The sequence below is a fragment of the Pipistrellus hanaki genome (genome assembly GCF_964339955.1).
Source record: "Pipistrellus hanaki genome assembly, chromosome: 1".
Classification (NCBI taxonomy): Eukaryota; Metazoa; Chordata; class Mammalia; order Chiroptera; family Vespertilionidae; genus Pipistrellus; species Pipistrellus hanaki.
Genome location: NC_140503.1, coordinates 11,196,275 through 11,211,732, shown reverse-complemented (window position 1 = coordinate 11,211,732; position 15,458 = coordinate 11,196,275). Strand labels below are relative to the sequence as shown.

The 15,458-nt window shown below is 38.5% G+C and overlaps 1 protein-coding gene across 10 annotated transcripts in view; it reads left to right on the top strand.

Moving 5' to 3' along the window:
* The window catches only part of ZC3H14 (zinc finger CCCH-type containing 14), a 43,521-nt gene that overhangs the window by 15,744 nt on the left and 12,319 nt on the right, over nucleotides 1-15,458 (top strand). For 8 of the 10 annotated variants that reach the window (XR_014795014.1, XM_084883932.1, XM_084883937.1 and 5 more), the window contains exon 10: nucleotides 11,318-11,392. The exons of the other annotated variants lie outside the window; for them this stretch is intronic. Coding sequence is in view for 7 of the 8 variants with exons in the window: in XM_084883932.1 (XP_084740058.1) it covers nucleotides 11,318-11,392 (75 nt within the window). In the remaining variant the exon portion in view is untranslated. The remainder of the gene's footprint in view (nucleotides 1-11,317; nucleotides 11,393-15,458) is intronic. 10 annotated transcript variants of the gene reach the window in all.

Sequence of the window (15,458 nt, the reverse complement as noted above, 5' to 3'; positions counted from 1 at the left end):
GTGTAGATGTACCATAGGTTTTTTTAAAAATATATATTTTATTGATTTTACACAGAAAGGAATTGAGAGGGATAGAGAGTTAGAAACGTTGATGAGAGAGAAACATCGACCAGCTGCCTCTTGCATACCCCCCACTGGGGATGTGCCCGCAACCAAGGTACGTGCCCTTGACCGGAATAGAACCTGGGACCTTTCAGTCCACAGGCCAACGCTCTATCCACTGAGCCATACCGGTTTCGGCTGCTGTACCATAGTTTTTTGATCCAGTCATCTGTTGATGGGCGCGTAGGCTGTTTCCAAATCCTAGCTATTGTAAATTGTGCTGCTATGAACATAGGGGTGCATATATCTTTTCTGATTGGTGTTTCTAGTTTCTTGGGATACAATCCTAGGAGTGGGATTACTGGGTCAAATGGGAGTTCCATTTTCAGTCTTTTGAGGAAACTCCATACTGTTCTCCGCAGTGGTTGCTATTAATTATTTTAAAAGAATTTTTATAAGAACTTATTTAAGCCACATAAATCTACAACATGCTGGAGATCAAGATCTTAAGTGCTCTGTAATTGTTACTATTACCAACCTACTTTTGTAGCTCACCCCTGTTTATACTAATAAAGACAAGTAACATTCTGCTTTTTTTTTTAATATATATATATATATATATATATATATATGTATGTATGTATATATATATATATATATATATATATATATATATATATATTTTATTGATTTCAGAAAGGAAGGAAAAGGGAGAGAGAGATAGAAACATCAGTGATAAGAGAAAATCACCAATTGGTTGCATCCTGCACGCCCCACACTAGGGACTGAGCCCACAACCTGGACGTGTGCCCTGACCGGGAATTGAACTGTGACCTCCTGGTTTATAGGTTGACGCTCAACCACTGAGCCATGCAGGCTGGGTTCTGTTTTTACTTTTATTAGCATTTATATCATGCTGAATTTACTCCTAGGCCATAAGGTTTCATTTCTCCAGTTTCTTGTATATCATTTTCTTCTGGTTTAGGAAGAGGTTTAAGATCCTTTTCATTAAGGATCACCTCCATGTGTGGATTAATCTGTCCATGAGCTTTGTAGGCTCTACACCGTATCTTGGGAGTTGGTGTAGAACCTACAAAGGTGCTCAGTGACCAGAGAATCTACATCTAAACATTTAAGTTCAGCATTACTGTGCATTTTTAAGCATGTGCAGCAAAAATTCACTCCTTAAAAATATATATATATATATATATATATATATATATATATATTTGTGTATATATATGTGTATATATATATATTTATATATTTTTTTTCTCTCTCATCGATGAGAAAAAATATATATATTGTTGATTTTTTACAGAGAGGAAGGCAGAGTTAGAAACATCGATGAGAGAGAAACATTGATCAGCTGCCTTCTGCACACCTCCTACTGGGGATGTGTCCGCAACCAAAGTACATGCCCCTGACCAGAATCGAATCCGGGATCCCCCAGTCCGCAGGCTGATACTCTATCCACTGAGCCAAACTGGTTTTGGAGAAAATTCGCTCTTTTTGGGCAACTGATCCTGTGTACCCACTGTTAGGCTTGGGTACACCCTACTAGCTCCAACATTGTAACCACAGAATGGTACACACTGCTTCTGTAAAGTGACATCCTTCAGATATATGGTGGCTTTTCAGCAATGCATACCTTTGAGGGGTTTTATGAATGTTCTTAAAGTGAACATGAAGATTTGAACCCATTTGATTTGCAAGCAGCTTTTGTGAGATTTTCTGGTCAAGTGAATAGTGAGCAATTTTCAGAGGTCACTTCAGGCCACTTTTATTAGAATTACTGATGTAGTTGGACTAGTTTCTTTTTATTTGTATTTGCATTTGCTTGCTTTTGTTTTTCCTCTTTTTCCTTTATTCATTAATCACTATTGTTATTGTTGTTGATTATCTATTTCTACTCCCCCCCACTAATTTAAACTTAAACATTCCATTTCTGTTCTTTTAGTGGTGACCACTGAAATTTTATCAAGCTAGTTTAATTGGATATTCTAAAAGTTAATATTCGGACCCCATTCTCAAATAGTAAACGAACTTTAGGATACCTGAGCACTAGTCTTTACCCTCCTGACTTATGTTATGTTCGTGTTTTTTTTTAAATGCATAAATTGAGCTGCATTATCTTATTTTACCTAGGCAATGTATGCTTAGATATACCAATGTTTATCATTTTTAATTTTCATATATTTTTTATAAAATATATTTTATTGATTTTTTTTTACAGAGAGGAAGGGAGAGGGATAGAGAGTTAGAAACATCGATGAGAGAGAAACATCAATCAGCTGCCTCTTGCACACCCCCTACTGAGAATGTGCCCCCAACCAAGGTACATGCCCTTGACTGGAATCGATCCCAGGATCCTTGAGTCCGCATGCCGATGCTCTATCTACTGAGCCAAACTGGTTAGGGCAATTTTCATATCTCTTGAATGTTATTTGGGGAATCATTATTTTCTAATACTTTGTAGTATTTTTGAAGTATATTCTTTGGAAGTTTCTTTAGAACAGGTCTATTAGTAGTAAATTTCCCAGGAGCCTGTTTATAGACATTTAAAAAAAATTATATTTATGTATTTATTTAAATTGATTTCAGAATGGAAGAGAAAGGGAGAGAGCTAGAAACATCATTGATGAGAGAGAATCATTGATTGGCTGCCTCCTGCACACCCCACACTAGGGTTGCACCTGCAACCCAGGTATGTGCCCTGACCAGGAAATGCACTGAGCCAAAGCTGGTAGGGCTATAAACATTGTTTTTCTCCTTGTTCTTGGGCTGTATTTTTGCCATATATCCATATCTAGGTTAACAATAGTCATTTGCTCTTAGCACCTTGTATATCTTATTCTGTTGTCTTCTGGCTTCCATTGTTGTTGAGTGGACTTCTGTTATTCTAATTGTCTGTTGTTCCTTTGTAGGTGATCTGTCCTTTCTCTGGCTGCTTTCAAGATCTCTTTGTCTTTGATGTTCTACAGTTTCACTACGATGTGTCTAGGCATGGATTTCCTTTTATTTTTCCTACTTGGTATATGTTGTATAAAAATATTTAAAATAAAAATTTCACATTATGAAATACATGTTCACCGCAGAAAATTTGGTAAAACAAAACAAATCATTGTAATACCTGCTGATAAATTAGAAAAATCATATAGAGAAATTTAAAATAAAAAAAAACATTTCTGCCTTGGCCGGTGTTGCTCAGGGTTGGAGTGTTGGCCTGTAGATCAAAGGATTTCTGGTTTGATTCTCAGTCAGGGGCATGTATCTGGGTTGCAGATTTGTTCCCTGGCCTCAGTTGGGATGCATTTGAGAGGCAATCAGTTGATATGTCTCTCACATCTCTGTTTCTCTCTCTCTCTCCCTCCCTCCCTCCCTCCCTCCCTCTTTTTCTTTCCTCCTCCCTCCCTCCTTCCTACTCTCTCTAAAAAGTGTGTGTGTGTGTGTGTGTGTGTGTGTGTGTATCCTTGGATGAGGATTAACAACAAAAAAAGGCAACATTTCTTTTTCTTCTCCACACTGATCCTCCCTATGGCCACTGCTTTTGAATGATTGTTTTATGACTCTTAATTTTCTCCATGTTTGTAATAATTTGCTTATACCAGTACCTAATTCACCAAGTGTAAGATGGTATCTTTTGATTTCTTTCATATATCAGGATCTAACTCACTTTTTCCTTTCTAAGCCCATTTGGTAAAATCACTATTCTTAGTTATATATTGGTTACTTTTGTAATGTTAAGAAGTACAGCTAAATATATTTTGTCTGATTTAACTATATTTCAGTATGTTTTGACTTCCCAATTTTAGTACATTTCAACTCCCAAGACATAAGAATATTTATGTTCTTTAATTCTTACTTTTTCTCCCATCTTTTATTTTTATTTTTTTAATATTTTATTGAATTTTTACAGAGATGATGGGAGAGGGATAGAGAGTTAGAAACATCAGTTAGAGAGAAACATAAGAGAAACATTCATTGATATCAGCTGCCTCCTGCACACCCCCTACCGGGAATGTGCCTGCAACCAAGGTATGTGTCCTTGACCGGAATCAAACCTGAGACCCTTCAATCCGCAGGCCAACGCTCTATTCACTGAGCCAAACTGGTCAGGGTCTCCCATCTTTTATACTTGCTCATCTCTTTTTTTTTCTGTTTCCTATTACACTACCATTCTTTTTAGATTGCTCTAAAAATTGAGAACCAATAAGCATTTATATAATTAAGACTGTACAAATATTACTCTTTACAGGGCCAAATTAAAATTTTATTCTATAGTCCTTTATTTAGTGGTTCCCTAGAGTTGTTTATTTTTTCCCCTTTTTGTAGTTTTTTTTTGTTTTCCTTCATTCTTTTTTTTTTATCCCCTTTTTGCATTGCCTGCCTGTATTATAACTTAAAGATCTGTCATTTTATACCATTAAACTTTGGGTTCTCCTTTTTTCTTAGGTACCTTTCTACGAAAGTAACTGTTCTCTTTTGCTAATCTGACTGGTTGCTCTCTAGGTCTGCCTCAAGGATATCATACCTGGATATATTTTCCTCGTTTGCTCTGCATTTCTTGGGTCCCACATAGTCTTCTCAGTATATTCTATTTTGTCACTACATCATGAAGAAACTTAAACAGTAGGGGAGATAAATTTTCTGAGTTCTTAGAAATCTAAAGTGTTTAAAGGAGCATGTCTGAGATAGTGTTTCCTCTCCTTGAACTATGTTCTTTCAGATGTCCACATAGTTTGTTCAAAAGTCATCTTTGGCCCTAGCTGGTTTGGCTCAGGGGGTAGAGCATTGGCCTGCGGACTGAAGGGTCCCAGGTTATATTCCGGACAAGGGCACATGCCCTGGTTGCAGGCTCAGTCCCCAGTAGGGGACGTGTAGGAGGCAGCCAATCCATGATTTTCTCTTTGATGTTTCTATCTCTCTCTCCCTCTCCCTTCCTCTCTGAAATCAATAAAGAAATATATATATTTTTTAAAAAGTCATCTCTCTGAGGTCTCCCCCAACCCCACATTCCCTAACTCACCTTTCTAAGCTATATGTTTCTCTGTAGTACTTATTGCCACTTACATATTTTATATTTTCATAATTTAGATAATTTTACCCATACTTAGGATTTTAAATATGTATCATCAACTTTGTTTTTGATACATATATATATTTATTTTTATTTTTATTTTTAGTTATTCATGTTATAGAGAGTTGGTAGGGGTAGAAACATACCTAGCTTTGTTGTTCCACTAATGTATACATTCATTGGTTGCTTTTTGTATGTGCCTTGACTGGAGATTGAACCCACAACTTTGGTGTATCGGGATGATGCTATAATCAACTGAGGTACCTGGCCAGGGCTAAACTATGCTAGATATATGAATTTAAATATGTTTTTATTTATTTCATAAAGAGGCAGAGAGAGACAGACAGACAGACAGATATCAGTGATGGGAGAATCATTGATTGGCTGCTTTCTGTACTCCCCCTACTGGGTATTGAGCCTGACACACAGGCATGTGCCCTGAGCGGGAATCAATCCAACCATGACCTATGACCTCCTGGTTCATAGGTCAACTTAACCACTGAGTCACATTAGCCAGGCTTAACAAATATTTTCTCTTTTCTCAGCCAGACTATAAGCTCTTTGTGTTGGTTGTTCGTGTCTTTTACTGAGTACCCAGAACAGTGCATGGCATATGTAAGAGCTCAGGAAATATTTATGTCACTCCTGCCTTACCTCTCAATTGCAGTTTTCCCAGGGTCTTGTTTGGCTTTTCTGCTCTGCCTCATAGCCAGTATTTGCCTGCATATTTCCTATTTTCCAGAAGTGGTTGAAATCTCATCTGCTATGATCTCCTCTCTAAGCCCATCTTTAAATCAGTGATCTCTGTATTATTGACCGTACAATTTTTTATATACTAAAATAATTTCTCAGCTCTTACACTCAATATATGTATTTTATTTACATTTACACCCTCTATTATTAGTGTGCATGTTAGAACATGTAAAAAATAGAACTCTGAGAAGGATAGAGATAATAAATATTTCTATTGTGATTTCTAAAGAATTTCTGATACTTTCTTCCTACATTTTAAAAAATATATATTTTATTGATTTTGTACAGAGAGGAAGGGAGAGAGCTAGAGAGTTAGAAACATCGATGAGAGAGGGTCATCGAGCAGCTGCCTCTTGCACACCTCCCACTGGGGATATGCCCGCAACCAAGGTACATGCTCTTGACGGGAATCGAACCCGGGACCTTTCTGTCCCCAAGCCGACGCTCTATCCATTGAGCCAAACCGGTTTCGGCTTCTTCCTACATTTTATTGGCTAATCTTAGAGACCCAATTTGGAATTCATTGCTGTATGTTGAAGACTTGTGCCCTTTAAGTTCCTTCCTTTTCATGGACTCTCTTGAGGAGAGGATATAATCGCATATACTTGGTCTATCATGTTGGACTGGAAGCACTTAGAGGGTCTTAGTAAAAGAGGAGGTTTATATTAAGAGAAAACTAGGGAAATCCCCCTGTGCTCTGCCCACTGTCTTCCTCAGAGGTAAGCACTGCACCCAAACTAGTTTTGTGTGCTTTCTGGTCTTCCTGGCTTTTTAAAAATGTATATACATGTTCACTTTTCTGTACAGAGTAGAATTACATGTATATTTATGTGCATGCACATATATGTATATATAAAATAGGAATTATACTATGTGAATTTCTCTGACATTTTATTCCACATGATACATCAAGAAGAGAAATATAAGATAGTGACTGTGACTGACTAAATGGACTTAGGGGGCCTGATTAGGTGTTGGCTCTGCCACTTACTAGCTGACATTAACCTTTCAAGGTTCCAGTTTCCTTAAAATATGTAAACTTCCTCTGCTGGTAGATATTTACACTAGAATCTATAGAAGGATCTTGGCTTATTTTGCATTCTAAAGTTGGTCTAGGCACAATGGGTGACAACAAGAATCTTTTTTTTTTTTTAGCTACCTTGTTTCCTTGTGACTCCTCTCTGCTTTTCTCATTCAAGTATGTTTGCTACCCTCCAGTAACCATCTGGTTTGCAGGTGGCACATGGCTCTTCCTAATGTGTGCTATAGGTGTCATCCATAAGCTCGTGCTCTTAAAAAGTTCTATGTGAATCCAATGCCTTGTAAATTTTGAAAAGTATTTTCTATCCAAAGATTTTTAAAGAATTAGGTTAATTTACAGGTACAATAGAGAAATAAATAAAGATTATTAAATAGACTTAAACATTTTTTCTTTATTCTATTATTGTGAACAATATCTATTTAGCTGAGAAACCAAAGGCTACAATTATTTATAAGAATTACTCTTTTGCCCAGCCTGTGTGGCTCAGTGTTTGAGTGTCAACCTGTGAATCAGAAGGTCAGGGTTTGAGTCCCTGCCAGGGCACAAGCCCGGGTTGTGGGCTCTATCCCCAGGAGGGTCATGCAGGAGGCAGCCAATCAATGACTCATTCATCATTGATGTTTCTCTCTCTCTCCTCCCTTCTTCTCTGAAATCAATAAAAATATATTTTAAAAAATCATTTTTTTGGAGAAGCACTGGGTAGTCGTATTCACCATCTTGCATCTTCATATTTTAAGTTGGCGATACTCCCAAATTGACCTATAAATTTAACTCGGTGTTTTAAATTCCTGCTTGTATTTTTTTGCAGAAATTGGCAAACTGTTCCTAAAGTTAATATGGAAATGAAAAGAACCTAAATAGCCAAAACTATTGAAAAATAATAAAGTTGAAGGACTTATATTTCCTAATTTCAAAACTTGCTACAGACTTACAGTAATTAAAACTGGTACTCTCATAAGGTATAATAAAGACCAGTGGAATCAAATTGAGAATTCAGAAATGGACCATACATTTATGATCAATTGGTTTTCAACAAGTATATCAAGACAATCTAGTGGAGGAAAGAATAGTCCTTTTCAATAGATGGTGTTGGACAGCTGGATAACTATAGGCAAAAGAATGATGTTGGGTCCTTGACTACTACATATATAAATTTTAACTCAAAATGGGTCGAAGACCTAAATATAAGAGCTAAAATTATAGAACTCTTAGGAGAAAACATAGGTATAAATAAATAAGCAAGCTTGGTATAGGCAGGCAATGGTTTCTTAGATATGGCACCAAAAGTCAAAGAAATTAGATCAATTGGATTTGATCAAAGTTTAAAATTGGTGTGTTTCAAGAAAATGAAAAGACAACCCATAGAATGGAAGAAAACCACATATCTAATAATGTTTTAGCATCAAGCCAAGGCAAAGTCTTCATTTCCCCTATCTTTAAATTTCTATCATTTCATATCAGTGTGTTGAATTCCATTATAGCCACATATTTTTAGAGAGATTTGTGTGTGATCATGAGTCCAGTAACCCTCTCTGTCCTCTGCTTACAAAGGAAATGCTACAATAGATACTGTCCTTTACCATTTTTAAGGGAAGAAACTGAAGTTACTAAACACTAAATAATCCGAAGCTTAAAAACTATTATTTAATAGATGTCAGGACAAAATTATACTTAATTCACATTATATCCCAATATAAAGTACTTAATGTTGTTATATTGCTTAATTTACATCCCAAACCTTCAGTGCTCCTTGTCATGAGGTTAGTAATAGAAAAATTCTTTGTGTGTCACATGTCTGTTTTCAGCCAATCAGAAGCCAGATTCTCTTGTATGTAATAATAGGGCTTACTGTTTGGAGAGGAGCTATAAGTAGGACTTTTGAGTTTTGACTACAGAAATATACAATCCTGTGTTTTTAGTTACAGGTTTAAAATGTTATTCATTCTTAATGCTGCTTAAAGTAAAAGCCTTAATTACTATTACTTTTGATGAAACAATTTAATGGGCTTCAAAGGAAAATATTTAAAAAATAGGAGGGAGAGAGAATTTTATGAAAATGTCTTCAAGGTTTTCACCATCTTTACCGATTTTCGTCTCACCTGAGCCAGTTGACTTAGGTTCTGTAACAAGTTCCTCTTGTTCACTGAATGAGCTAGACAATATTTCCCATCTTTTAAGGAAAATATCAACTGATATCAATGAAATTAAAGAAATGAAAACAGCAATGTTGACAGCGGAAGCAAATCTTTTTGATCTAAAAGTTAGAGTGTCACAGAATGAAGCAAAAATTTCATCTTTGGAGGTTAAAATGAATGAATATTCAACATCAACAGCTGAATGCGACAGAGAGTTTAAAGGTCTTCAAGAGGAAGTAGATTTTGAGTCACAGTCAAGGACTACTGATGTAAAAATAATTGGCTTCCTTAGCAACGTTGAGAAAGGTAAATTCATAGTGTGATAGATTCTAGGTACCCATGGCACTATATATTTTCCTGTAACCTGACTAGTTCTCATACAGAGGCAGCATGTCACCAAGAGCTTGAAAGTTTTCATGGACATTAATGACAAAATTGGACCCTGCATGATTTAAGTTCTAGACTTAGAAGTCTAGAACTTAATCAGAATTCCGTCCTCTCTAGTGGGTTTCTCTGAAATGATGTGTTGAAAAGATAAGGGAGCAAAGAGAAATGAAGCAAAAGTTGAAATGTGAGAAAATGGTCCTTTTTTTTTTTTTTTTTTAAATATCTGTCTTGGGAATTTCTTTTTAAATGTAAAACCTGTTGTATTTTAATTAGAAGAGCATTTTTTTTCCTAATCTATGTTAGTTTCTCAGGAATGCTAGCTTGACCAAATGACATCTGTCTTTCATTTTCAGGTCAGCTCCTTGAAATTTACTGTATTTTTACCATGATAATTTTGGAAGGAATTAACTTTTATTTTGGTATACCACTACAGAGTAATGTAGCTTATATTTTAAAAGAAAACAGCTGATACAATTTTGTTTTTTGTTTTTAAAAAAATATATATATTTTATTGATTTTTCACAGAGAGGAAGAGAGAGGGATAGAGAGTTAGAAACATCGATGAGAGAGAATCATCGATCAGCTGCCTCTTGCACACCCCCTACTGGGGATGTGCCCGCAACCAAGGTACATGCCCTTGCCCCGAATCGAACCCGGGACCTTTCAGTCCGCAGGCCGACGCTCTATCCACTGAGCCAAACCAGTCCCGGCAACAATTTTGAAAAATAGCTTTTACAATTTAAAAACCGTTTTAATGAAAATGGTAGTTGGCAGTTGCATGTTTTCGCTGAGTGAGCACAAGCTATCCTTGTGAAGCTGCCAGTAGTAGATACACTAAAAGTTAGCATGCAGGCACCTGACATTTCCGTGTGTGGAGCCCTGCCAGTCACATCCCTATCAATCAGGTTGTACTGTGTGATGCCTTTGTCTCAAGTCTGCAAGCGAGTGAGTACCTAATATATGCTATGCAATGGATAGGGAGGCTTGGAGGAAGAGTGCTGTGTTGAAGATGGAGACAGTCAGTGCTGTGTGTGTTTTGCAGTGTAACTATGAAGAAATATGAGTCTTTCTAGCTGAGCATCTTCTGGGACAGTGTTTCCCAAACTTTTGACATATGTGTACCCTTCTATAATTTTCGTAACGCTGACTATCCCTCGTACTCATGAGAACGTAGAATTAGGCGCAGCTAAGCACGGTGCAGTGCATATCCCCACCAAACTCCGGTGCAATGTGTACCCCCACCAAACTCTTCCCGTACCCCTGAGGGTACGCGTACCACACTTTGGGAAACACGGTTCTGGGAAATCCAAGTGGTTATTTTCATGCTTTGGTAGGACCTGGACAGTACAGCTGAGAGTCATGCTTGTTCAGGGTTCTCTTTATATCCATGAAGCCATAGTTAGTCTTTTGGGCACACTCTGACCAGATAACTCTGGAGGGTTTGGTTTTGTAAGTCCAGGGGTGGGTGGAGTGAGTCATAATGGTGAGAGCCCAGGTGATGGAGGGAGATGCCTCTTACGTTGACCTTGCAGTTGGCAGTCACCTGTCTCTTATGGTGCAAGCTGTGGGTCCTTGCAGCACCGCCTTTGGCTTTTCTACCTTCCCCCTTTCTCTCCAGGCTTTCTCTCCAGCCTGGGAACACCAGCCTCCAGAGGGAGAGCCAGGAATGCTGTTCGTTGCTCTTTTTGGTTTAATCCTGAGTACAGGTTTTTGTCTTACACACCTTTGGTCTAGAAATATTAGTAAATTGTATTATTTAAACTTTTATTTTTAAGACTTTTAAGAACCCAGAAAGATTATTTGGGGCTTAATTTCTGGGACGTAAACATGCTGGTATTGTGTGTTAAGTTTAGTTAAGTTTTAAAATTTATATTGTAGGAACTCAGCAGAGGCCATTACTGTCCCGGCTGCAAATTGATCCAGTCATGGCAGAAACTCTGCAGATCAATCCAGGTTGGTAATCGTGTTAAGTTTTAAGTGTAATGGGGCATTTTTTAGTTGCTATTTCCATTCCTTACACTTCATTTAATGTGCCTTGTATCTCTTAGATCCTGCCCTAAGGTGCTATGTTTAGGTCTGTGAAAATATTTTAGGGGCAGGTGACAAGATGTGCATTTTCTTTATGTTATATGTGTTTACATTTTTCTCCTCATTCAAACCCTTTCTTCCATTGCTGCCATTTTACCTAGGACCCTGGAATTTGTTGGCTTCTCACTACCCTGCTCTAGGGGTAACTAGAGTCCCTACCCTACTCTCCTCTCTGCCCAGCGTTTGCCATTGCCCTGAGCTGCTGTAGTTTCCCTGCCTGTTGAACCTGGCCCTCAGTTTTACTTCACTTTAGAATCTCATTGCCAAGGACACACCTAGGACTTGTGGTGGTTAGAGCCACTGGAATTTAAGTCTCTCCCACCCAACACAGTCCTAGCTACTTCAGGACTGGGACTAGTGCCTAACTTATCTCTGTTGCCAGATGCATATGGAATCCCTAATGTCTGCTGAATAAATGATGGGAGCCATTGGACACCTGCAAATTTAAATTCACAAGTCTTATTTTCTCCACTTCCTTATGTTTCCCCCAAACCTGCTCTTCATTGGAAGCTCTGGTGCCTTGACCCTCTGCTTCTCTGCCCCTAACCAAGTTTTCTTCCTCGTCACTGGGACTCCACAGTCTCCAACTGCACTACCTGACCTGGCCATGGCCTTTTGCGCTTGTCTTCTCCGAGGGTGACTTCCACCCACGTGCCAGCTCCTCACCTGCTGATGAGCACTCTGTTATCACCACACATGTTGCTTCAGTTTCTGCCTCTCTTATGGCTTCTCCCTCCTACCTATGCAGGGGGTTTGAAAGGGTTTAGAAATTCTCCAGTCTTGATTTGCCCACTCATCTAATATTCCATCCTGCTTTCTACATAAGGCCATTTTCCTTCAAATGTTTGGCAGCTGAAGTCTGTGTATGTAATATCTGCTTAATCAACCCTCACAGATTCGTTTTGTTTCCTTTTGTTTTTATATTTATCCATGGTGCCCATACAGTTTAAATCATCAAGTAGTTCTAGTAGGTTTATGAATGACTATATCCTTTGCTTACCTCCTATAATTACTTTAATTGATTTTAGAGAAGGAAGTGGGGGGTGAGGGGGAGGGAGAGAGAAACATTGATGAGAAAGAGACATCGGTCAATTGCTTCCCATACACATCCAGACCAGGATTGAACCCTAAACCTAGGTATGTGTCCTGACTGGGAATCGAACCTATGACCTTCCTGTGCATGGGACAACGCTCCAACCAATGCCACACCAGCCAGGTCTACAATTTTTTTATTTTTTATTTTTTAAAACATACTGGTTTTCTTTCATGTATGCAGTACTTCCTCTTATTTCTCTGAGGATATTGATGGTAGTTTCTGACTTTTTTTTTCTTGTCTTTTCTCCAAACTTGTTTTGATCACTGTCTTTTGTGAAAGAGGTTTTCCTCATATGACTTCAGGCCCTTGGTAGTTTTAGATTTAAGAGTGGGCACTTAGGAGGCTGTTGGTGCTCTGGGCTAATTAGCTGGGGTGTGTGCTTTGGACCTCACATAGGAACACAAATCTACAGTGGAGTATGATGTGTCTTGCTATCTAGTTTGGGGCACCCTGATGTCAGGGTTTTTTAGTCCTTTCCTGTAGGTTGGTCAACTTCTCTAAAGACCTTTCAAGTAAAGTAATGGACTGGCTCGGAGCCAAGTGTGAAAATATAATAAATTCTCAGTATAAATTACTACAGAATCTTCACCTTAACAAGCCCCTCCCTGTTTTCTGAATGGTGCTTCCTTCAACCTGGCTGGCATCCGTTGGTGCCAAGACCCTCTGCTTTTAACTCAAGAATCTAAAGTGTTATTTTCTCCAAGGGAGAAACTGGTCAGAGGTTATCAGGAAACCTGTTTTTAACAGTTTTAATAGTATGCATTTAGTTCATGTTGTAGCACCTTTCTGTCAGAGACCAGGGTGCTTCATCCATAGGCGTCTCCCATGGTGACCAGTGAGAAAGTGGATCTCCAAGTATTCCAATGTCTTTACTATAGAGGTAGGGGAAGAGAAACGAGAATTTAGGAATAACAAACTGTGCTTGAGATGGACATTGGAGCACACGTCTGTTCTGCCCACCCCTGGAAGTCCCAAGGTCCCCTATTTCTCAGCCGCTGCAGAGAGTCTTGGGATCCATGCTGGTTGGCTTCAGACTCAGCTTTTGAAGATGAACTAAGTTGGTTTTTTACTTCCAAAGTGTGGTGGTATCTTCTCTCACAATCATTTTCTTTGTGGGTTTTTTAAAAATTAACACTTTGTTGATATTTTAGTGGGGTTTCTGGAGGAAACAAAATGCTTGGGTCAGACACCTGTGTTCTTCACCCAGATGTCACTATTCCATCTGCCTAGTTCACCTTGACCTGAACATGTGAGAGCCTCACAACACTTCAAACTAAATAAATCTAAAACTGAGATTTATCTTTACCCTCTTTTATTTTTTATTAATTTTATTAGCAGTTACCAGGACAACATTGGTTAATAAAATGATCCAGGGTGGGACAAAAGTAGGTTTACTGTTGTGAGTATCCAAAACACAGTGTTTATTCTTATACTGTTATTTTTTAAAAAATATATTTTTATTGATTTTAGAGAAGAAGGAAGAGAGAAAAAAACATTAATAATGAGAGAGAATCATTGATGGGCTGCCTCCTGCACACCCCCTATTGGAGATTGAGCCTGCAACCCCAGGCATGTGCCCCTGACCGGAATCAAACCCAGGACCCTTCAGTCATAGGCCAATGCTCTATCCACTGAGCCAAACAGCTAGGGCATTTTTAATTAATTTATAATTTTCCATATGAACACCTGTAAACCTCCTTTTGCCCCACCCTTTGAAGGTTTCAAATGTGCAGTTGTGTAATACGTCATCTATATGTTGCATTGTGTGCCCATCACCTCATGTCAAATCCTCCTTCCATCACCATTTATCACCACCTTATCCTCTTCTCCCTTTCCTTCTGTAACCAATATGCTATTGTCTGTGTCTAGAGTTTTTGTGTCTTGTTTGTTGGTTGGTTTCAGTTTTATATTCCACATGTGCATGAACGCATATGGTGGTTGACTTTTTCCATTTGCCTTATTTCACTTAGCATGATACTCGTTGCAAGTGGCAGTATTTTATCTTTTCTATGTCTGAGTAGTAATATTCCAATGTATATATGTATCTCATCTTTTTTATCCAGTCATCTATGGAAGAACCCTCTGGTTGTTTCCTGTCTTGGGCACCTGTCTTTTCCCCTTTTAAATCAGCTCTTTCTCCTGTCCTCTATTTCCTGCATCAAGTTCCTCTTCCTCCTGCTCTCATTCATACACCTGTCTTTACCAGTCTCTGCTGCACAGGCAGGGACAATAGGCATGCCTCCTACTTGGGATAGTAGGTGAAAATACACCTGAGACTAGGAAAATGGGTAATAACCTTTTAACTTGGAGCCTCAGCATCTCTCCTAGGCAACAGCCTCATAACTGAGATCCAGGACTCCAGTCCATCTTACCACTGTTCCTTTTTTCTGAAAACCAGTGTAAACATGTGACTTCCCTACTTAGAAACCTCTCTGGGTTACTTACTACTTCTGCACCAGAATTTAAACTCCTTTATGCCTCAGCCTTCCTTGCCACTCATCTGCTGAGCCCACCACACACCGCCCTCCAGCATACCACACTTCTCCCTGCCTCAAATCCCTGTGCTCCTAATGAGGGAAGCCCTGCCTTTCTCCATACGGTATCTCCTCAGCACTTTCCCTCCTAATCTATTCCTGCTCATTCCTTTAGTATCTGCTGCACTTGTTCCTCCTCTGTAAGCCTTTCTTTTCCCAGTTGGAAGAGGTTCTGGACTCTTCCAACCTGCTTATACCCCTTTTAGGTCACTTTTTGTGGCATACAGTTCTGAAATTTTTTTGTGAGTGTACCTAGCCAAGTATTCTCAGTTCAGTTATTTTCAGGGAATGAACATGAACG